At 39.4% G+C, this 24,259-nt stretch overlaps 2 protein-coding genes across 5 annotated transcripts; both read left to right on the top strand.

The window, feature by feature from the left end:
• The first annotated feature begins 288 nt into the window (after positions 1 to 288).
• On the top strand, positions 289 to 18,366 carry LOC111219775 (nuclear distribution protein nudE-like 1-B). 4 transcript variants are annotated; one of them, XM_022742562.1, is made up of 10 exons: positions 289 to 370; positions 3,121 to 3,217; positions 7,114 to 7,267; positions 10,497 to 10,645; positions 11,127 to 11,263; positions 11,474 to 11,647; positions 12,986 to 13,080; positions 13,221 to 13,366; positions 13,588 to 13,622; positions 17,170 to 17,262. In XM_022742562.1, the coding sequence occupies exons 2-10, from the start codon at positions 3,132 to 3,134 to the stop codon at positions 17,181 to 17,183; spliced, it is 990 nt and encodes a 329-aa protein (XP_022598283.1). In that variant the 5' UTR covers positions 289 to 370; positions 3,121 to 3,131; the 3' UTR covers positions 17,184 to 17,262. The 4 variants fall into 4 exon arrangements, with proteins under 4 accessions (XP_022598283.1, XP_022598281.1, XP_022598280.1 ...); XM_022742560.1 differs by lacking the exon at positions 17,170 to 17,262 and adding an exon at positions 16,961 to 17,124 and having other exon boundaries at positions 13,585 to 13,622; XM_022742559.1 differs by lacking the exon at positions 13,588 to 13,622 and having other exon boundaries at positions 17,173 to 18,366.
• Positions 18,367 to 20,850: 2,484 nt separating this feature from the next.
• On the top strand, positions 20,851 to 23,786 carry armc7 (armadillo repeat containing 7). The gene is made up of 3 exons (XM_022743179.1): positions 20,851 to 21,040; positions 22,551 to 22,694; positions 22,804 to 23,786. The coding sequence occupies exons 1-3, from the start codon at positions 20,953 to 20,955 to the stop codon at positions 23,148 to 23,150; spliced, it is 579 nt and encodes a 192-aa protein (XP_022598900.1). The 5' UTR covers positions 20,851 to 20,952; the 3' UTR covers positions 23,151 to 23,786.
• Positions 23,787 to 24,259: the final 473 nt, after the last annotated feature.

Below are 24,259 nucleotides of genomic sequence, written 5' to 3'. Positions count from 1 at the left end.
TTTATGCTTTTTATCATGTTGTTGTTGGTTTAATTTGAATTTAATATAGTTTTGCAAGTATGTTAGTTTTATTTTTGTCATTGCTCCCATAGATATTTATTATAGCTTTTTAAAGCTTTTATATATATCTATGATATAAAAGCTCTAGTGCAATATGACAGGCTTATCCTGTTATCCAAAATATGAAGTGTTCAATAGAGAAATAATAAGAAAAAATAGAATTGAGATTTAGGGTGTATTTTCCTTTAAAAGCCCTGCTGAGCGGACCGAGCAGAGATCATCAGACAGCCGGAGGAGACGGTCGGCCCCAGCAGCGTAGACCGTCGAGCATAATGGACTGACTTACATCAGTGTTTGAGGCGATGTTCAGGTACTGGACACATGATAATTCATCCTCTTTTCTCTTTGGTGCAGAACTAGTGAAACTGAAACACTGGAGCCAGTTTGTCGTTGAACGCTGGTCGTTTATCGTTTGTTCGGTTCGCGGCTTGTTTGCACACCCAGTTTTGACAGCTGAGCTCAGCATCAGCTCTGGCTTTACACTCGCTGATTTTGGTCTCATTTCTTGTCCTACTTAACGTTATAATTCAAAACCGATGATTCAAATCTAGGTATTTTCAGTGTATTTAATTAAATATCATCTCCTGTTTCTAATGATAGATGATGATCACTGAACAGGGTCATCTCTCATTTGGATTAAAACCTTTTGACTCAGTATAGAATTAACATCAGTTTGGTTAAATAGTAAGATTTTACAGTGTAGTCTTCTGACTTCTGATCTTTCTTTATTTACACCTACACTTAACCCACCGTTTAAATCATAGATTATACACCCTTATAATGTAAGATCATAGGCCAGCATCAGCTCATGCAGTTTACATGAAGGTAAATGTTTTTTCTGAAATTGTAATTGTGGTTTTTTTATTTTTATTTTTTATTTAAGAAGCAGGCACACTTATTGATGCTGACAAAATGGCTTATCTTGCTTTTTCCTCTACTTTATGCCATTTGAGCCCCCCCCCCAGGCTGTGGGTGACATGGTTGAATTTAATCTGAAGCTGAATTATTCAGAGGTTCATAGAATGAAATTTTTGCAGGGCAGTAGCTACTATAGAAGGCACTGCCTGCAAGAGCAGCCAAGCTTTCTTTATGATTAATAAGATTTTCTTTTCTTTCTTTTTTTTTTAATCTCATGATTTTATTGGCGGTTGTAAAGACGTTTTGTTGGAGTGGACACGGGGCTCTTCTGTGTGACACTGGAGGTCAGCATTATTTACTGTGACCCCTCTCACAACGGAAGCATCTGTTGACCTTGTCCTGTCTCTCCCTCTCTCTGTGTTATCACACACTTAAATTCAGCGACTTTTCAGCATTTATCCTTATTGAGATGACCACCCATGGCTGGATTGACCTCCGTGGGGACACTAGGGCAAACATCTGTTGCTGGGCCCCTATAGACCCTATGGAAGCGTAATGCATTCACTTAAAAAAAAAAAAAATCCAGTTTTTTTGAATTAACCACATTTTTTTTTTAAAAGTTCAGAAAAAAAGGATTTTTTTATTCAAAAAATAATTAGATAAATAAAATCCCTGCTCTGTTTCTCTGAATTAACAACATCATTATCTTGTTAATTCTGAAAAACTGAGCTTTTTTTTCCTTAAGTAAATGCATTATGCTTCCATAGACCCCATATATACATGGCAGTTAATGTTATCAGTTCAGTTGTTTTTAAACAAAAAGTACAAATGCATTATATTTGATTCCTATAAGGTGTAACCATCCTATAGCTGACACTGTTGCCCGAATGAGTGAATAAAAGAAAGAGCTTGACTCAGAATAGTTTCTCTTCAGCCTGCAGGGCCACATCAAGCTGAAGAGAAATAAACAAGACACTGATTTCTGTGCCAGCCCAAAGGGAATACTGGTTTGGCTCCATCACTGCTCACCAGAGGGTTTTATTGTCCAGAAAACTGCAGTTCCTCTTCTTGTAATCTACTGTTATTTCCTCAATGCCTCTCTTCATCACAGTGCCAACAGTTGGTTACCAGGACACACTATTCTGTTTCACTTTCTGAAGGAAAAAAGGTGGATGGAGTTGTTGGAATTGGGTCACCTGTAGCCTCACATCCTCACGTAAGGTTAACATAGACAGTGGCACCTTAAAATGATATTAACTGCTTTAAAACGTGTCTTTTAATTGGCTGCATGCTTGTGCAAACAGTCACATGGGATCACAGGATAACCTTCCTTTTCTCTCACTTTTTTGTTCTCCGTTGATTCAGCTGGGGAAAGACGGGTGAAAGCAGCTCTGTTTCAACAGCAGGACAAAAGCACAAACCTGTTTAATACCCATGAGAGCAGAAATACTGTCCAACATTGTTTGGGTCAAATGGTTTTTGGAGAGTTGTTGTGCTGGTGGCTCCGGGCTCTGTAGCCTACTTAAGTCAGAGGGAGTTTATTTATAGGGACGAACACCTTTCAGAAAATGCAGCAGTTTTTTATTGAAGCTTTTTGTCCTGTTCCTGGCTTGACTCCAACTTCAGCTCTAATTATGAGTCAGTGTGATGAATGAGGCTCAGGAGGAAATGAAGAATAAAAACTCACTGACATGCACTGAAGTAAAGCTTGTGTGCTGCATTTTCAACCAAATGATGTTGTATAGTGTCAGTTGACTCTTATTTAGGTGTAATTAAACTTGTAGGAGGCTGTTAATCAAACTGAAGATGCCGTTTTCTCTGCTGATGCTCTGCAGTTGGTTTTTTTTTTTTTTTTCTCCTGTATCCCGTACTCCACGGGGCTTGTGGGAGTCTGGAGGGAGCGCTTTTGATGATTAATTCCCAGCTGTGGTTTAAATCACTGATTTGTGTGTCTTTTTCTCATTTCATGTTGCATTTTGAGATGTTTGCTGCCTTTTTTATGAACTAAGAGATTTCAGGATTGGAGAAGAGTCAGTGTTTCTGTGTCTGTGATGCTCTGGAGAATCTTAATGGATCACAAGCTCCATCAGCTTGTCACAAAAGATTCAATGCTCTGTCTGATAAACTTGACTTCTCCTCTTTCCTGACCTTTTTTTTTTTGTCTCTTTGTAATCCCTTGTTTCCTCATTCCTTCCTCCCCAGATTTGTTTGCCATGGAAACAGATATGATCCCGAAATTCTCCTCCAAAGACGAGGAAATTGACTTCTGGAAGGCTCTGTCCCTCAAGTACAAGAAAGGGTATGTAACCGGCTCTTGTTGTTTGGTGTTTTGTTTCAGCACATTGGAAAACATCAGCCTGGTGTCCTTCTGTATTTTTCTTTTTCAAAGACCTAAAGCGACAACAAACTTATCGAGGAAAAGTAAATATTTGTGACCCATTTAAAGAGATTTGCATCTTCAGTAAGAACCAAACGTCTTGGGAAATCTGAAAGAGCTGAGAGACGAACACACTGTTGGTTTTAGTCTTTTCATTTCAGAAAAAAGTAGAGTGAATGAAGAGTCGTCTTCTCCTCCTTTAACTGTAGGTATAACTGACCGTTTCCTACCTGCAGCAGACTCAAAATGTCATGTACCAGACAAGTGGAGGCAGGTTACAACGGCAGATTAATGCTTATGGTTTATGCTCAGGTGTTGAGCCTTTCACTGTGCGGGCAGATGGTGAATAAAAATAATTTCTGCGTGACATTATTAGTGGTTTTGGCTTTTATATCGGGGTCAGACCACCTCTCTGCTGACTGCATTTGAACCGCACATTGAGCCGTTGATCATGAGAACTGACAGTAACTGTAGACTCTCTTTGTGCAGGAATACTTCACCTCAGGAACGTTTGATCTGCTCTCTTGTCGTTGGATTTCAGTCGCCCATTCTCACTCTTTCAATTTAAAAACCAGTGTTTGCATATCCAGTGACACTTCAGGAAGAGACTCATGTGAGACGAGCAGTGAAACCTCTCCCTTTGTCCCAAAGCGACGGCTCCTTTTTCACGTTAAACATAAAAGGCTCCCATGTGTCTTTGTCCTCGTATCTTTGAGCGGGTTTATGTAATGATGCATCACTGTGTTGTCGTTACTCAACAGTTTACTAATCTAAAGGTTGCTAAAATTAGCCATGTCAAGTTGAAATCTTATCTTCCAGCATGTCGCTTGATTAAAAGCGACTAATTGAGACCTGAACATCCTGAGCTGAAGGAAACCGGCTGAGGCACACACCCTGTTATGTAAAAGTCTCTAGACAATGAGCTTCCTTCATAGTCAAGGTCACACTCATTTTGGTTGTGTGGCACATGTGATATAAGTGTTTTCTTCTCTACATCCACCAGTGATGACGTTAATGTTTTATTGTGGTATTTAATGTTATTGTAACTTTAACAATCCTGAGTTTCAAAGTTCATTCTTGACCTTAGAAACAGCTGATGGAACAATGTCATCTCAAGGTCCATTTGGTAGCAGTCCTGGAGTTTTCAATCATATCACATGATCTTCATCAGCACATGGAATTCATTCAGTTGTCATTGAAATGTAGACGTTTAAATTTCCATATTTCGGAGCACTTGAAAGACTTCTCGTCCATGTTGGCTTCAACGCTGAGTTTCAAGTTTGGAAACAGTAGTTGACAAAACAAACTCACCATAAGGTCCATTTAGTAGCTCTTCTGGGGCTTTCGTACATATCTCATGATCTTCATTAGCAGATTTAACGATCTTATAACAAACATTATTTTGGTTTAAAAAAAAAAAAAAAAAACATTGTACAGGGACTGATTTAAAAGCATTTTGCATTAAAGTTACTAAAATCAATATTTTAGTATTAAATGTGACAAATAACAGGTGTCACTTATAGCGATGAACCCACACCTCAGCTCTACAAAGCTGCTTAGCATCATTGAGCTCATTACTTTGGTTTATGGCCTGAAACTTTACTGTTTTACTCTCACAGCTTTATGTTCATCTGTAGCAGGCAGGTGTTTTCAGCTCTACACTACCTGCTCACCACCTAATGCCAAATGTAGCAGCTATGTGTTGAAGAAAGTAGGTCATCCAGCAGCTCCAGAGCCACATATTTGCTCAGAAGTTGGTGGAGACCAAAAACGGAGCTAAAAGCAGAGTGGGAACCGGTCGTGTAGCCAAAAATGTGACTCCTCCAAATGAATGCTAATGTTGCTTCGTATCTTCTGAATGTGTAAATAAGCAACTGTATGCTAATGAGCGTTGTATCATCTTAAACAATGTTGTGTTTACAGCTTGTTTCCACAACCCCAAGGGGCTAAAAAAATCATCTCTTGCTGGTTTAAATTAGATTAACAGATCCTGTTTTATTAGGATTTTTTTCCCCTTCAAGACTCAGTAAGTTTTAGTTTTTAAAGACATAAGAATTCATTGCACTGGAGCTGATTCAAAAGTCTTGTGCATTAACTTATCACATACTTGGTAAAGAAAAACACAACTTTGCAATAAAAATCAAATGGTACAATAAAATAAGGGCCAATAGAAGGACAATGAAAAGATAATGTATGATAAAATATGTAAATGAAAATGAACAGAATTAATTAATAGCCAGTTTTAGCATAGTGTTAAATAAGCAAAAAGTATTTCAAGTGCATTTTTCTAAGATCAAATGTTCTTCTGCTGCTGAGGATTCCCTTACGCTGACTATTCACATGCTCTGGAGTATTTTGAATATAGGCTAATAACTGTGAAGAGGAAGTACCAGTGTGCACTCTTTTCAAAATGGAACCTGTTCAACGTGAAGCCTGGCTCAGCGTTTCCTCACACGTTTGTAAAATGGATTTTCAGGCTCTGTGCCACCCCCAGCACTTCAGCCTGCACGAGGGTTGGTTATTCCATTTTTAGACGTGTGTGTGTGTGTGTGTGTGTGTGTGTGTGTGTGTGTGTGTGTGTGTTCATCCATGGTCATATCAACAGACACTTACATAACCTCCACTCCTGGAAAAGCTGGTCCACAATCAAATGTTCTAATGTGAGAAATCAGGCCAGTGACTGAATGCATGAAACATCAGTCATGTTTACTACCTGCATGTCTTGTTGAATCCCTTATTTACACATGCAGAGCTCAGTTCAGCTTAATCAACCAATCAATTATTAATCATGACCACTCTGGTACGGTGACTTAAATCTTGTGCCACCAACAGATGACAGTTTCCCCCTGTTGAATATGTCTGTTCATACCAGACCAGATATTTCAAATCAGGAATCCACAAATAAACTACTTTTTTTTTTTTCCTTTTTGTTTGTTTGAGAGTTTCCCATCAGCCCAGCTGTACTTTTATCTTAACGCTAAGATTATGATCACAGACTCTCTCTCCACCCTGTGGGTTTACGGGTGGGACGGGACCCCAACCTTCTACGAAAAGTAGTCCCAGTGAAAGTTGCTGACTCTGTGCTCTGTTTCTGGAAATATATTCAAAATGTATATATTTTTAATGCACCACAAACTCAATTCCATTCACCTCCATTAGAGTGATGACATTTCAGAGAGGATACCTCAGACTGAACCTGACTGTCATGAGGGAAAAGCCAGAACATCTTTATTTTTATAGGCTTATATAATCTTCATGTCGAATTTATAGAAACGGTTAAATTCCTGCTGAAACTGACAAAATGAAAATATGAGGCTGGCGGCTTAAACTGATGAAATTTGAGCCAAGTCACAAATCTGAGGATGAAATGTCCCAAAATTGCCTTTTTTATAGGGGATAATCTGATAATCTGATCCTACCATCAGGGCAAACTATACTTATGGTCCCATTAGAGGTAATCTTCAAAGAATAACAATTTTTTTTCCTTTTATATTTCTTTTCATCCAACTCTTTAATATTATGGTGTGTGATGAGTGTTACAGCCTCAGTCTGTGGCTTTAATCTTGTTTAAATGTTTTCCTCCAGGTGTGGTGAATGTGATTACAACAACATGAGTTCACTCATCCTGAAGTGAGACAAATTGGGAATATCAGGAGTGTGGGGAATCGTATCTGATTCACTGCTCCAGCGGCCAGACAAGATAGAATAAAGATAAAAATAAGTAAATAGGGTTGTAGTATTAGCGCACCCGCCTGCCGTGTCTCGCAGGCCTCTTTCTGTCTCCACTCGTTGTCTCACGCCTTCTCTCCTCCCTGCAGCTGCCAGGAGGCTCAGGAGGAGCTGCTGGAGTTTCAGGAGGGGAGCAGGGAGCTGGAGGCCGAGCTGGAGGCCCAGCTGGGTCAGGCCGAGCATCGTATAAAGGACCTGCACTCTGAGAACCACAGACTGAAGAATGAGGTCGAAACACTTAAGGTCAGTGCAAGGGGTTGTGGGAAAAGAGTACAGGAGATGAATGAAAGTATCTGTGTCTCTGCATCAATAGACTGAAGGTTTTATCAGCTCAGGTTGCCTCCTTGCTGAGTTCTGAAATTCATTAGGCTCTGATGTTAACAAAGCTGTTATCAAACCTCCTCTCTCTCTTCGCAGTTGTGTACTATAATTAGGCTGACACGAAAAAATGGAGTGATTCTGCCTTCTCAGCCAGCAAGCTGATCTTTGAGCTGTAATTTTAGCCTATAATCACCTTCAAATGTTGAAAGGTAAAACTAATAAGATTCAGTAAAGGCTTAGAAAGGATTGAGAATTGATAATCAGATCAGATACTAGATTTAAATTAGATAAAAATGCTACTGAGCCCCGTCCCTATGGCTTAGACGGTAATGATGATGTGTAGTATGATGAGTCAGCTTCTTTGTTTGTGTGTACATCTGTGATCTACTTAAGAATAGCTGTTATTATAAGATTAAAAAGGCTATAGGGACACATATGAAATATTAAACTAGTAATATCTAATCATGCAAATGTAACCAACGCTAGGGAAGTAAATTAAAGGCACACTGTATTATTTTAGTGAAACGTGATTTATAATCTTCTCATTTTACATACACTAGGCAGTATTTTGATCAGGCGTCAGGTCACACGTGTCTACGATATTCCAAACAGGTTGTATTGGCAGTGAGCCAATCAGAAGAGAGGAGGCTCTGAGCTTCTCTTCTGACTTGCTGACTGTTTATGGAGTGATCCAATTAGAATATAGCAGATTTCAGGTAAAACACTCAGATGGTGGGTCCAGGTGGGCGGGGCTTGGGTCATGGCTGAGAGCAGTTACTGCTTTGTTGTGACATCACAAAGTTCCAGAAGTCCTGACGGCTGGTTTTAAGGCTCAGTTTGTGAATACAGGGCGTGTGCATTTCTCTGTGGACTGAGGCTTTGATACTTTCACAGTATTAATATAGAACCTAGACCTGATCTATAATCACACTACACATGGACATCTACCTTTTATACAACATGGGACCTTTAAATGACCTCAGCTGTGAGTGTGACTTTGGAGTGTGACTTTGTAGATTTATGATGAGACCAGCAGTTATATGTATATAACCTTAACAATACATTAAGCTCTGAACTAAGTACAGCATGCCTCCATGTGTACCCACCACATAAATATTTGAAGCCTTTTTTTTTTTTTTTGTAGCCATCTTATATCATCACTCGTCCTTGAGTACAGTCCCTTGGGAGTGAGGAGAAAGTAAAGTCACGCTGTAACAGCTGCCGCTCCCCTGGATGCACTTAAACTCTGCACTTATTTATTTTATCTAGTGGGCCTGCAGCTCTGCCTTTCTGGCTTATACATATGAGGTCATGGAATTATTGAGGTCGCATATATATAGGAGCTTGTAATAAAACCTTGTCTGATGCACAACAGGAGAAACGATGATAAGTTGCCCTCTGGAAGAACAATACCACATGGTCTCATTTCTGGTGGATCTGTGCCTGCTGGAACTCAGATCAGTTATGATGGGCTTAATTGGCTTCAGCGAGGACTATAGTCCTGGAGATGTGCAATCTAAAAGGTAATCTCATTTCAGGAAGTTGCTGAGGTAAACGCTCTTTTCCAATCCCAACACCTGCTCCGCCCCAAACAGGCTGCAAACTGATGCAGCTGATCTGTATGACTCTCATAAATAATGCATCAGGTTGTGTCTCTCATTCTTATTTTCACTCCATAATAACCGAAAGGCAGGTGGCACATTTCTCAGGCCTCCAGCTGGAATGAGATGTTTGTGCCAAGGTGTCTGTCGGGTTTTACTTTTCCAGACAGGCAGTCGACTGCGTGGATGAATACATTACTATGTTTTAAGGAGATAAGCCAGCAGTGGTTGTTTTTGGAGCAAAGCTGCACCGTTGGCTTTTCAGGAATGTGTTGTTGTTGTTGTTGTTATTATGAATAATACAATACTGTTGGGTAGTTTCACACACTGATGACAATTCTCAGTACAAATAACAACAAAAACAACTTTTCAACATTTGTTTTGTGAATTGTGTTTTCAGGTTTGTTGCAGTGTTTTCAGTCTTGTGAAACCCTGTTGTGTTAATTAGATACTTTCACCCATTACTGACAATTTTCAGTAGAAACCTACGGTAGCCTTGACGTGCAAAAACACATGCTTTATAGAAAACATAATTTTACAAAAACACAAGATTTAAGAATATTTCTGGACATTTCAGAAAAAACAAAAATGTTCAGAAAACATTTCAGAAAACAGACATTTCAAGAGCGTGAAGATGTTTTAGAAATGCATTTCAGAAAACAGACATTTTAGACTCAAAATATTAGAAAACACAACATATCAGATAAAACAGCAACATTTTACAAACTACAACACCAGTTTAGAAAACATGGCAGTATTTAAGAAAACACAACAATGTTTTGAAAAACAAAACATTTTAGAAAACATAAAATTGAATCATTTTACAAAGAAATCAGCAAATCAAAAATCACTGCACAAAAAAAACTGCATTTATCAAACACATTTCAGAAAATACAACATTTGAATGTCAGATAACACTGCAACGTTTTAGAAACCACAATGCTGATTTAGAAAACATGGCAACAAAAAATTTAAGAAAATGCAACAATATTTCAGAAAACACATCAATGTTTTGAAAAACACAACAGTGGGCAAATGTTGTTTGGTTTTTTTTTTTAAAATGTGATATTTTTGTGTTTTGTACATCAAGGCCACAATACTAAGACCATCACAGCATGAGCTCCATCTTACCTGTTACGTAGTTCAGTGTCATGTTGATGGGATGTGCTGAATGAGACTCAAGCAAACAGAGGGCTGCCTGGTGCAGTTAATTCAGACCCCACAGTAGCAGCAGATATAGGTCAGACATACAGACAGGCCTGGCGGTATTTATCGAGCTGATTGTCTCTGAGCTGGAGGATATATAGGTCACACTTCACATCCGCTGTCTAACTGTGGCGAGGAGGAAACTGAGCGAAGCACTGAAAAATGGATGATACGATCTAGGTGCTGTGTGTTGGGAACTGTGAAATCATGTCCTATATATATATATATATATATAGAGCTCTATTATCCATCATGTTACAGATTAAATACATGTGATCAATAATCGCTATCTGTCTTCGTCCTGTCCTGTCGTGCCCCTCCCCTGTCCTCTGTTCCTCCTGCAGGAGAAGCTGGAGCAGCAGTACTCTCAGAGCTACAAGCAGATCTCCATGCTGGAGGACGACCTCGGCCAAACGCGCAGCATCAAGGAGCAGCTCCACAAATACGTCAGAGAGCTGGAACAGTCCAACGATGACTTGGAGAGAGCCAAAAGGTCTGAGCGGGCCCTTAATGCTCACTAAAATAGAGTTTTAAAAAAACAAAACAAAAAAAAAATGACAGTACACCCTACAATCACTCCTCTAAACCTATTTGATATATTTATTCCACACAACACCTTGACCCATGGTAAAGGTGTTTCCCTTCCCATCAAACCAGCTACTTTGTGATGCTTATTTAATCTATATGAAAATTTGCCAGAGATGCAATTCTGATAATCAGCAAATGGCTCAAATACAATTGATTGCTGCCTTAATTGGATTAAAATCAATGCTGCATTTGCACAAGCCTGGATATTGATCCCTTATTATCACTTCTATAATCATTCGTAAGCAAATGGGACATATAGAGGGCAACACCCAGAGGATATTTTTAAACATACTGACTGAAATGTTCTTTTTCATGATTTTTGTTTGATTTTCGTATTCACTGTGTTGTTTCTTTCATTTTCTGCCTCCTTTTAACTTTTCTCTCAGAGCTACGATTGTGTCTCTGGAGAACTTCGAGCAGCGTCTGAACCAGGCCATTGAGAGGAACGCCTTCCTGGAGAGCGAGCTGGATGAGAAGGAGTCTCTTCTGGTCTCTGTGCAAAGATTAAAGGATGAAGCCAGAGGTGATTATTGACTAGGTTTTTTTTTACTAATGAGCCGCTCTGTCAATCACGGCTCCGGCTCATTAACATACAGCTGCCGTGCCTCCTTTCTTCTTTGATGGTTAAAATATCTGCTTTCCCACACATTTGTAGGAATTTATTTGCCTTGTGTCCTCATTTGATCTCTTCCCTAATTTTTCTTTTTTTTTTTTCTTCTTTTTTTTCCTGCAGACTTGCGGCAGGAGCTGGCTGTGCGAGAGAGGCAGTCGGACGTAACCAGGATGTCTGCTCCGAGTTCGCCCACACAAGACAGTGTAAAGATGGACACTGCTGTGCAGGCCTCTCTCTCCCTCCCTGCCACCCCGCTGGGCAAAGGTCTGGACAACGCCTTTGCCAACCCGGCAGGTAGCTGCAGCTCGTCTTCCCTTGAGTGCATTTTTCTGTCATTATGCAAATACAGGCGGGGAAATCTAAGCTGCCCTTAATTATGCTGTTTTTATTTCATGTGTGGACACATCTACCTGTGAGGAAGACAGCTGCATAGTGGCTCATTTATTCATGTTTTGTGGAGACAAAGGAGCACTAATGGTGCTCAGTCATCTTACAGAATGAAAAGTATATATTCATTCAAAAGAATCCAATTTCATGCCACAAATACAGATGGTTAAGAATAAAAAGCCTTTGATAAATTTGGGCTAATAGATTATAAAACACATTTGCATAACTCAGGGTGTCTCGACAGCCTGTATTTTTATAATCAGACTATTTATTCATGGCTTTTTATTCTTAAAGCGACTATAATCAATATTTTTTATATTAACAATTGAATAACAATTAATCGAAATATTATCGAAATCACAATATGGACAAGTGCAATATCCAAATCACAGGAGCCAATAATAGTGCAGCAGATAAACTTGTAAAGGGAAGGTGTAGTGTATTTTATGACTAAAGCATGAAACTTTCTCCAGTGCTTCTATAAACATGCCATAAAATGCACAATTGTTTTGCCCACCTGCCTCACTTTGACTTTTTTACCTTACTATGCTATGATGTTTTTTTGTGCATTCGAGATGTGACCTCTGGTACAGGGCGGAGCCAGCTGGAGTAATGAGTGCGGTCCAGACCAAACTAGCATGCTAGCTTCTGATTACAATGTTAATGTGCTAGCTAGTCATGTGATTCCAAGTAACACACAGCAGAAATTGGTCCATATTTTTAACAAGCTACAGCTACCTTAGCACCTGGAAATGGAGTCTGCAGTCCCCCTGCAAAAATGGTGCTCTAAGCAAAATTATTATACACAGCCACAGAAACAAATACGCATCTTTATGCAATTTTGGCAAAAATATACATGATTATAATGGACTACCTGCCCCACTAGGTAAAATGTCTCACAACATTGTTGTGCATTATTAGCTCCACCAAACGTTGTGGTGCTACAGAGATGCCCCGGCATACAAATCATATTCTCCGGACGTAAGGGAACATGTTTGTTTGGTACAAGCTTCAACAAAAATCACACCATCATCATCATTTTAAAATATTTTTTCAGTGAAATTAAATGGAAAAAATGATCATTTCAACTGAAATCTGCCAAAACAATCGCAATATGACTTCTTTTTTTTTCTTTTTTTTTTCATAACGTTCAGCCCTATAGCTGACTGTACAGTGAATGTTTACTGGATGTTCATCAGATGGGGGCTGCTAAATGAGAATTTTTCTGTATTCTCTCCTCTCCAGTGTTATCAAATGGTTATGGCAGCAACTCTCCACTGACTCCCTCTGCCAGAATATCAGCCCTCAACATCGTCAGTGATTTACTGCGGAAAGTCGGGGTGAGTCGGTCCTTCTCACTTCCTGTGTTTCTGTTGTCCCCCAGGTTTCTCCTCCACTGCATCAAGTAGAAAGTCCCTTTCTTTCCACAGTGAAGAAGCATCATCATCATCATCATCATCTGTTTATGTCTCTTTTACAGGCTCTGGAGTCAAAACTTGCCGCTTGTAGGAACTTTGCCAAGGACCAGAAAGCCAGGAAGGCATACGCTCTCGACAACAGCAATGCGCTCAACGCAAACACAGCCAAGTACTCGCAGTCGCTCCATACGTCATATTTCGACAAAGCGTGAGTGAAACCAAAACGCACTTTCTCTTAGTCATTAACGAGGGGTAATTATTAACAGGAATGTTGTGGTGTAATGTCATAATTTAATTCTTGTCAGATGTGTTTACTGGAAGTCTGAGGCGTGTAGTTATGGTAAACATTATGAGTTGTATCTGATGACTCAGGAGAAGATGTATATGGAGGATGGATATCTGAGACCTGTGTGCATTTTCTCCCAGCAGGACAGAGGTGGTCACGTTCCCTGCATTGATTCTGGGTAATCGCAGCTCTTCCGCCTGTGTTGGGGCGCCTGCATGCTGCTGCTGATTTTTAACAAGCCTCTTTTCTACTAGAACAACCAATAGTGTGGGTTAGAGGACGTCCCGGCCACTAACTACTTATGATGCTGGTGGTAGTGGTGTAATGGTGCTGGAAATTTCTCGCTGCCCTTTAACTCTCAGCTGATCTAATAGCTGTTCTTCCTGTCTATGTGCTTGTGTGAGTTGAGTTGTTTTACATATTTGTTTTAGCCTTACATCTGACCATTAATTATAATTAACATCAAGAGCTTTTTGCCGTATGATTTTGAATCTTGGGAATCAAGTTGAGGAAGAGAAACTTGAAGAAAGTAAAACTTTGTGTGGGGAAAGTTGTTGGTTAAAGCTTCTTTCTGACTGGATTTATTTCTCTGGGATACATTTGCCCTGGTCAGTGCATATGTGGGTAATTTTTCACCCCTACCTCAGTAATAATTACAGCCACCATTACCTACTGTTTTACTGTAAACTCACTGGTTCCCACGTAGTTTAAAGCTGGAGTGACATCTGTATTGTAAGGTCCCATATTTTCCTCTTCTCCTGTGTTCACTGTGTTGATCCATGAGAAGAGGTTTGTGGTTTTAAGAACCAAAAATCATCTCAATATAGTTTTACATCTCCTCTCTCAGGCTTCTCTCTGGAGCTCTAGTAACAACAGGTTGGTGAGCCAATCACAAGAGAGGAGGCTCTGAGCCTCTCCTCTGATTGGCTGACTGTTTGCTGAGTGTTCAAATGAAAATGTAGTAGATTTGATACTTTCACTGTATTAATATAGAACCTAGACCTGCTTTATAATGAAACAACACATGGACATCTACATTTATACTATGTGGGACCTTTAAAAGTGGATCTCATGCTCAACTTGGAGGAAAATTAGATTTTTATCTGAAAAAGGAGGGAAGTCAAAAATATTTTTGCTAAGGTCTTTGAGAACCAATATGACGATGGAAAAAAAAATCAAAGCCATCAGAAGAGTATGAGCCTGTGAAGGCTCATTAAATGGGTAAAAAGCAAAGAGGTACTGCCATTCTCTTTTGGCTTTTTCCTGCTGAAAGTCCATGTCTATTACAGGCCACATCCATGTGTCATTTTCTGCTGTGTCACTCTGCTGTTTGCTTGTGTTGACAACAGATACTGGTGGTGAGAGCAGGGACAGGCAGTGTGACAGTGTGCAGTGTCTCTACTGTCCGAGAAAGAACTAAAAGCTTCCATAATGAGATACACAACACAACAAAGGCATTGTGCATCTGTTTTCAGTGCAGGGAGCTGTTATGTATACCATTCACCTTCAGGTATTGTGTGTCACTTACTGTAAAAAGAGGGAAAAGTGATATTCTGATCATCAAATCTGCTGAAACTCAAAAAGAATCTGCTCGGTCAGATTCTAATGCTTGTTCGCTGATTTATTCATCAGATGTTTCCTGTTTATCGTTCCCAAACTAAGGTAATCAAAAGAGGAAAAATAGTTTTGATGTTGGTACAGAAAACTTGGGTATTGTGTTGACTCTTTTATAGAAAATGTTCACACTGACTTCTATTGAAGCCGTCTTTCATTCATCTCTGAATGGTGTTTTCCTGAGTCAGGACTCAGGCCATACAAGGGACTCTGACCCACAAAAGAAACCGGTTGAACCAGTCGGTCGAACAAACTCTTAACTTTCCAACTTCCTTCCCAGTTCGTCTCTGTTTGAGTTCCATTTTTAGAAATGCATGCAGTTCTCTGTGTGTGCGTGCTTGTTTGTTTTATACATGTCTCTGTGTAGTCGCTGCCGTGTCCCTTGTTTGTAAGATGGAGACAGTGTGAGTTGATAATAAGGACAGAGTGACAGAATGACCTGCTCCTGCTCAGGTCACTGCTTTGTGCTGTGTTGGCAGCAGCTACTGGAAAGTGTCCGTGCGCCTGGGGAGGAGAATTAACGTTGAACTGAAAATACTAAAGCTTCTGTCAAACACTGACAGGAAGAAGAGGATGAGGGGTTCATCTCACGATCAATCCCTTTCTTTTCCATATATGTCCTTTTATCTATGGAAACCCACTTCTGCCAGGAAAAGAAAAAAGTAGATGAACAGAACTAAAAAATAGAGAACCAAAATCATGAGATAGTAATTAAAAATATAGAAAATAGAAACAGATTGTTACATTTTAAGTAAAAAATTATGGCATTTGCAAAGTAAAAACCATGGCATAGTACAATAAATATTTCAAAATGTTGATAATTGAGATTTTGTAAGACAAATTCTTAAAAAATTGTTTTAAAAAATAAAAATAAAAGGGACATTCAAAATCCAAAAACTAAAAGGCGATATCACGTTCACCCCCCTCACCCAAACCCACCACCTGACATATAAACACGGCAGACAACTGCAGCAATGTGGCCGTATGGAGTCATGGTGTAGCAGCAGCAGAAATATAGTCAACATACCTCTACTACCTGTAAGACTGTGTTTTACAGTGGTGAATCAGTGTTTAATTTACACCTTCACTACCATTCATTCATAGATGTGTATGTTCAAGTTTTGAAGGCATTTTTTTAATTTGTGAAGGGAGCTACAACAGGGTTTTACATTGCTCTCTGATGTTTTGACTCATGACATAATGATCAGTACTGATTATTATGTGAGAATTTTGACTTAATATGTAATATTTTTTTTATTTTATTCCGTCCTTTTGATTTTCTGTCCTGGCACCAATGGGCTTCCATACTTACTGGCTCGCTCAATGTTTCAACTTCAAAGTGAGACAGTGTCATCTTTGTCGAACAGAAGCTACTGCGGCCACAAGGTAATGTTAACAGCAGAACCAGTGAGTCACTGAGTCAGCAAACAGACTTAGTAACGTATGTTAAACAACAATATTTACATTAGTCACCTTAAGATACTGGTCATACCAGACCAAGTGAGGCTGCAGCTACAGAACCCCTCAGTGGATTCACTGTCGCATTATGTTGCCAATTAATTCAACTTTTGATTTGCAACAGGGAGATTGTGTTATTGCCTCTCTTAAAAGTTACATATTCTCACTTTAACTGAAGTAGCGTTCCACGAAATTGTAATGAGGCTTTAACTAAATCCAACGGACATAGATGGATATCATGTCTGGGAGTCCAAGGAGTGTGTTTGTTTTTTGTCCGGCTGTTTTGTGTCTGTGGTTGTCTGGGTCTCTTTGAATTTGTTTTCCATCTCTTTTTGGTTGTTTTGCATCTGTTTGTGTCGTTTTGCATCTATTGCATTTCTTTCTGGTCGTTTTTAACTCGGCTCTATGACTTTTTAAACAAGAAACATTACTTACTTCATACAGAAGCTCTGGACTGAGGTGGCCCCTGACCTCTTTGGCCCCTGGGCCTGTGTCTGGTAGGCCTGTTCTGTAATCCATCCATGAGTATATCATTAAATCAGTGGCTGGTAAAGGGTTAATTCTTGTATTAGGACACATAATGCATTGGTTCCAGTAAATTCATCCAAGTTTTTCAGAGCTTTCTGTTTTAATGTTACTCTCTTGTGTTTTAGCAGAAGGAACGTGAATGGACTGGAACCCGGTACCCTGACAGCCATCACCGTCCCTCCCACTGCCACCTCCCCAGGCTTAGTGCCCCTCGCTGTGTGACGGTGCCCCCCCCCCCTCAAACCCAACACACCTCGCCTGCGACAGAAAGATCACATTCAAGAAGAGATGAGTCCAGACAAAGAGGGAACACAAATGGCTAATACTGTAAAACTCTGTTGTAGTTTTACCCTGGGTGCTCTCCTCATCTTCTCTCTCTCTCTCTCTGTTGTTCCAACACCTTGTGCTTCGTCCCTGCTGTAATTATGAATCCCTGTCTGTATATTTTATGTGTTGCTGTAGCTGCTGTTTGCCCACTGGCTTGAACAAAGATGATAAAACCCTCTCTGCTATTGACACATTTAAAGTTCTACCCCTGATTTGAAAAGGGAAATATTGTGCAATTGATGTTTTTAGTGACACTTTTTTTCTTTTTTTTTTATTTAAAATTTTCCACAACTTCCACTAGCAATAACTTCAATTAAATGCACAGTTAAGTGCACTCACATCCACTGCTGAAACCATGAAGGGAAAATCAGAGGTTTAATGGGTTGGCACATGTGCAGACATCCTGAATAATCGTGTGCCGCATGACCGATGTCTCCATCAATTATTGATGTTTCAAATTGTCCAACATACGAGCCTGATGTTTTAAACATTATCTAGGGGTTCGAGTGATTCTGGCTGCCGTTGTCATCTTGTTACCCCTGTAATACGGTGTCAAAGGGGGATTCTTTGTGTCATTGTAGTGAGTCAAACACACCATTAACTTCTGAACTATGTGACATGATGTGTACAGTATTGGTCATATTGATCGTTATTTATTGACAGCAGGTTAAGCGCTGCTGTCGTCGTGTTCAGACCAGTCGACCAGCATTCTTGTTTTCTGTAGTCAAAGTGTTTCATCCTGTTAAAATCCGATTTATTCCACAGCCCATTTTCAGCACTGTACAATACACAATATGTAGGTGAAGCACTTTGACCTTGCGTGAACTTTAAATGTCACTTTTGTTATTTTCATTCAAGTGCAATATTATCTGTTATTGTTTGTGGATTTGATTTATTTCAGACTTTTATGGCATGTTTTATTAAAAGACATAATTATACTCCATCTATTATATTTGTAATGTTTCAATCAGCTGAGGATCAGCAACCAACACTGCCCTCTGCTGGACAAACAGTAGCGGTGTAAGTAACAGGAAATAAGATCCGATACTAGAACTCTTGTAGCACATTGGTCATTTAATCATTGATAAATATGTCTCAAAACAGACATTAAAGTCTAGATCACATTTTCCATTCATATGTGAGAATTCCAAAATATAGCCAGAGTACAAACAGTTTGGCTTCTTGCACAGCAGACGTCTCCAGCACAGATGTGTTCACTTGTATTTACTGGAAACGGATGTGTGAGGATTACTCATAAGTCCACTGGTAAAAGATGGCCCCAAGGCAGGGTATTTAAAAGCCTTCAGTGTGTTTACACAAGTGAATCAGGCTTTGTACAGTGCAAATATGTACGTGTTATGTCCACATGTGTAGATCTGCTCCATCTAATTCCTGCTGTGTTCAGCTGCTGCTCCCTCTTTTCTTCTCGGCCAGCTCTTCTATCTGCCTCTGCCTCCTCTCCAGGACCTCCAACCCTCTGGCGTTGTTGCGCGCTCGCTCCTGGGCCCTGAGCTCGGCCACATCCTCAAGGAAGCTGTGCCTGCGTGGGGGACAAATGGTAATTATCAATTATTTATTGATGATCACGGAATTCATGATTAGACAGCACTGGTTGGTGAAGGGAACAGACACTGTTTACATTTTGCGTTTCAAATAAGAAAAGGGGAAATCCATTTAAAGATTTTACCAACATCAACAATAAATGTACATTTTATCAACATTGCCACTTAAAAATGTTTCATATAAATAGTGTCATGCAAAATTTTTAATATATCTCATGCATTCATCAGAGGAAATATATTTTAGATTTCCAAACGTTCTTTTGCAAATAATGAAATATTCCAGTGAGAGTAAGTAATAAACCACCTTCCAGATAAAAACTTAATTGGTAGGCATACTGCCCAGTGCATGATTTAACAATTATACCAAACAGATGCTAATGAACAACAACATAATATGTAGGTTGAAACAAAATCATTAACTGAAACAGAAACAGCTGTGGAAAGTGAATAAAACTGGGAAAAGGATGGCCAGACTAAAAAGATGAGGTTGCTGAGAAGGTAACAGTTTCATCTAAAAATCTTCCACTGTGGCAAGAGGGAAAAAAACAACAAGACACAAGCAAGATCTCTGACAGAGCAGACAGGTGTTTCCAGATGTGACGCCCAACGTTTTCTGCCAAAGCACAATCAAACGGGCTAGGTTGAAGACTGGAAATGAAGCGGGCAGCCAAGGAAACCAAGAAACATCAAGTTGACTTCCCTTTGAAGTCAGAAGATTAGTAGTTTGGCCCCCACAGAGCCCTGATCTCAATACATGGAGTCAGTGTGGGATTACATGAAGAGACAGAACACACTGAGACAGACTAAATCCGCAGAAGAACTGGGAACTTGGAACAACCTTCCTGCCAGATACCTTGAATAAGGTTGAGTTAAAGGATGGTCACAGCAAATATTGATTTAGTTTTTTTTGTGTTTACTGAACTTTGCATGAAGATAACTGAAGATTACTTTAATCCCTAAAACTCACATTATATATATATATATTACATCATTTTGTATTATTACATCCAGGACTGTATATGCACAATAATGCACCTTGTATCTAGCTGCTAAATGATGTCTGAATGTCCGCTGATATATTTTAAAACTAATTAATTAGAGGATAATTTAATGAATAAGCAGCAGATAGCACACACCTACTGTCCGCATGCAGGAAGCAATAGAGTTGTTTAGGTAACTCACTGAGGTGCATATGGTCCAGCCGATTATGCAACCAAAACATGCAATAAACCGTACCTGTTAAAGAAAGCAGTGGCCAGACCAACAACAAGCGTCCCGAACAGAATTGGTTTCGTCAGACGTTTTCCAGCGGACAGTTTGTGTTGCTTCATTACAGCTAAGTTAAACCAAGGTGCCCACTCACCGAGATATAGACGGAAAACAAGACGCTGAAGTTCGCTTCCGATTTGTAGCTTCCGGTTCGACAGTTAAGGGGAAAGTTAAGAGAATCTTAACTGACAGTGCTGAGCGACCTATCAATTTTTTGCATTTTCACAAATAGAACAAAGGTTTCACAAATTTGAAAGTGGGTTTCGGGCAGCGCTAATGGTTTATGTAAAACGTCTAACACGCTTTCACAACAGTAAAAGGTGCAAAAACTTGGGCACGTCTTCCTTAACTTTACCCTTAACTGTCGAACCGGAAGCTACGAATCGGAAGCTAACTTCAGCTTTTTATCTGACCTTTCAAGTGACCAGTATGGAACACACCTCCTTATCAGCATGTACAATTATCCCTTAAATATTATGGCACACTTTTAACCACACACGCAGAACATTTATGATACTTTTATATGTGAAAATTGGTTTTGACTCAGTTTTTTTAGTCAGTAATACGAGTTAATTTAACGCAGATAAAGCGGAACTTTACTCTTACCGCGGCGTCGTACGGACACTTTCAAGGACGGACCAAACCTAGCAGCAGCTGAAAATGATAACCGACTTGATTAGTTTTTTAAAACGAATTAGTAACGTGTCTGTTTGAAAGCGGTTAAAGTGAAAACGGGAGCTAACCTTTAATATGTGGAGGAAAGGCTCGTCTGAAGGCTCCGACCGGTTCGAATATTTACAAACTCTGGTGACTGAATTTCAGGACACCGACAGTGAAGGTGAGCACAGTTACTGTTCTGTTTTAGTTTTTGTTGTCAAGATTCAGTGATTGTTGTTGGTTAAATTCCCTAAATGCAGTCACTTAAAACCATGTAAGTCTTGAAAATAGATAGAAAATTAACAAATAGTTATGTTTAATGTGTAATGCAGACATAAGTGATGCAGCTAACGATTGTTACTGTCTATTATCTTCTCAATTAATCGATTCGATCAATAAACTATTAGAAAATTGTGTTAGATATACATCCCAAATTTACTACAGCTCAATGTAACATCCTCAGATTTCTTCTTTTGTCAGATAAACCAATCACAAGGAAAAAAACTAGGAATTATTCACATTTGAGAAGCTGCAAGCAGAGTATTATGAAATATATCCTTAAAAAATACTTGATTTTCAGAATAGTCGTCGATTAATGGTCTAATCATTGCAGCTCTACACAAGATCGGAAGTTGTTGTCACTCACAAGTTTTTAAATAAACAATAACACTCCACAGTAACCAAACACCCAGTTAGGAAGCTCGGATTAAAACTCATGCAGTCTAATCCAACAGTTCATCAATACATTCTGTTTCATGAAGGTTATAATGTTCAGTTTTTGTTGAAACTGTTTTAGAGGTGTTTAATATACTTTATGATCATTTTGGAGGCTGCAGACCTCTGTTGCATCACACAAAGGGGTATGTCTGTTATTCAGCCTAACCTTTATTGATATACAGTACATGGGTTGTATTAGACTGTATTAATTTTAGCTAGGTGTACCTAATAATAAATCATGTTTGTAAACACAGTTCTGTAAGTAAAAACTCAGTTTCAAATCAAATCGTATACGTAAACATGCCTGTTATTTATGTGGTACAGAAATTACTTAGTGTTTTTAACTTTTATTTAAATGAGAAATATTTTTTATTCCACTTGTATTTTCCTTCTAGAAGAGGGTGTTTTAAATGTGAGGGGTTTGTTTTATTTCCCAGCAGTTTCCTTGAAAAAATGTAAAGAGAATCATAATGTTTTGAAATGATAAAGTGTAGGAACTATACAATGCAGTACCTGAATCAATACAATGTGTAATATTTAATGATACATTCATTATGGGAGTCCTGAATTAAGAGTGTTGTCCCTTATCAATGTTAATTAAGTAAATTTGCATATTCTGACATTATCTAGTGTTAATAATTGACGCAGCCTTAACATTTATTTTCTTCTGTGCTCTTTAAATTATAGCTCAACATATACGACATTTTCAAGGCAGCTATCAATGTGGATATTTTAGCATTCACACATAACATAAACAAATAGTTTTTTCTCCTACTCATGTCATCCCATGTTGTAACATAAACTTGTCAGTGCTCTCTGCTGGACAAAATATGTAATGGCGTCACTGTTTCTAAATCTGCAACACATCTTTGGCCTATTGGCTGATAATATCAACTGGCTGATTTTTCAGTCAAGCTCTTATTTATATGAACTTGTTTTGAAGTTGTTTTACATGACTTTTGTCATTACAACAGAGGCGAAGGAGCAAGTGCTGGCTAACTTGGCCAACTTTGCATATGATCCAAAGAACATGGAATATCTGAGGACTCTGCAAGTGACCGACCTCTTCTTGGACATGTTGACTGAGGAGAATGAGAACTTTGTGGAGTTTGGGATGGGTGAGTATCACACAAACTGTTAATCATCATTTTGCTAATCTGGAACTGTCATCCTATTATGTCACTATTGTCTAATTCATCACATCTCTTATGTGTGTCATGTTGTCAGGGGGGTTGTGTAACCTCAGTATGGACCCTGAGTGCAAAGACATCATCCTGCAGAGCGGTGGCATCAGCTTAGTCACCAACTGTCTGTCAAGCCGGAGGGAAGAGACCGTCCTGTCGGCCATTACTACGCTCATGAACCTCACAACGCCGTCGTCTCGCTCTGAGATCACTGACCCGGCCATCCTACAGTGCATGCTGCGCTTCTCCCTCTCAGAGAGCCCCCGCCTGCGCAACCTGGCCACTGTGTTTCTGCAGGACTGCTGCAGCGAGGAGCAGGTGAGCAGAGCGGAGCAGCAGATGCAGGGACAGCAGACAGCAGTCGGAATCCCGCTGCCCCAGGACAGCTGAGGCATTCATGTGGGAGACTGTTGAGATGTTTGCTCTCTGTGAGAGTGTAGGGAGGTCTTTATAGTGTATGGTCATTTTTTGCCTAAAGTTTAGGGCAATGTTTAGACATTTTCAATATCTGTATTGATACCAATACCTTGACTTTGATACCAATTCTTAACGATACTTTTTCCAATACCAATTTCATCAAATCCGTTTTAACAAAAAGAAAATTACCGCACACTTTATGGTTTAAGCTCGGTCTCTTTAGACACCCAATTACCAGCATTATTAGATCTTGGTCCCAGCATGCTGCATGCTGATTGGCTCACTGACGAGATTTACTTATTTACTCCTAAGGTTGAAATTTGGTATCGAATGATGAGGCAGTTTTCGATCTTCGATAGTATCAAACCAATTTGGTCGGCCCATAAAAGTATCGACGTTGGATACCCAGCCCTATGAAGTGTAGTGAGGTGGGAGCAGCTATGACAAGAATCTGGTTACAATCTGTCAGCTGAACTGGGAGAACATCATAATTCACGTGATTCAGTGACGCCTGATGATCTTTGTCTTTTGTATTTCTAACTCCCTTTTTTAAATATAGATTTAACTCAGTTACCAGCTGCTATTCTGCATTTTCCATCTAAGTGCATGTCTGAGTTTAATTGTTGTTCTTTTTCTCACCACATGAGGGAGACTGGATAGTTTGTTAGACTGAAGGGTTCTTTTGGGCTATTGACAGCGTACTAACAGCACAAAAACATCAAATTTTTATTGATTTCCAAACAATTTGGCAAAAAAAACAATTTAAATGTTCAGAGAAGTGACTAAATCCTGCTTATAAAAACAGACTCACCCTCTGCAGTATTAATATCGCTACATTTTTCCCCCCAAAAAATCTACATTCCTTTGGCTTTCAAGTGATTTCCTCAGACCTGGGCCGATGCTGCAGCATGTCAGAGCCAAGTGGTTGACTCTTGCACTTGGCACTCTCTTTAAGAATACCATGTCCTGAAACGTTAAATCCAAACCCAAAATATGTAAAATAAAAAAAAATGAAAAATGCAAAGTAAACCTTGAGGTTCCTCTGTAAGAGCCAGCAGGGCCGTTTGTTTTCTTCTGGGCTA

This window comes from Seriola dumerili, unplaced genomic scaffold (genome assembly GCF_002260705.1).
Source record: "Seriola dumerili isolate Sdu_G_001 unplaced genomic scaffold, Sdu_1.0 BDQW01000068.1, whole genome shotgun sequence".
In the NCBI taxonomy this organism is placed as follows: domain Eukaryota; kingdom Metazoa; phylum Chordata; class Actinopteri; order Carangiformes; family Carangidae; genus Seriola; species Seriola dumerili.
Note: the sequence above shows the minus strand (reverse complement) of the source record. Positions and strands in the feature narration are given on the sequence as shown.

Bases quoted from the DNA above. Each gene is read 5' to 3' on its own strand.
- LOC111219775 (XM_022742558.1), top strand. From the start codon at position 3,132: ATGGAAACAGATATGATCCCGAAATTCTCCTCCAAAGACGAGGAAATT. The intron at 10,646-11,126 runs GTCTGAGCGGGC...CTTTTCTCTCAG, and splicing joins GACTTGGAGAGAGCCAAAAG to AGCTACGATTGTGTCTCTGG. The intron at 13,081-13,220 runs GTGAGTCGGTCC...TCTCTTTTACAG, and splicing joins ATTTACTGCGGAAAGTCGGG to GCTCTGGAGTCAAAACTTGC.
- armc7 (XM_022743179.1), top strand. From the start codon at position 20,953: ATGTGGAGGAAAGGCTCGTCTGAAGGCTCCGACCGGTTCGAATATTTA. The intron at 21,041-22,550 runs GTGAGCACAGTT...TCATTACAACAG, and splicing joins TCAGGACACCGACAGTGAAG to AGGCGAAGGAGCAAGTGCTG. The intron at 22,695-22,803 runs GTGAGTATCACA...TCATGTTGTCAG, and splicing joins CTTTGTGGAGTTTGGGATGG to GGGGGTTGTGTAACCTCAGT.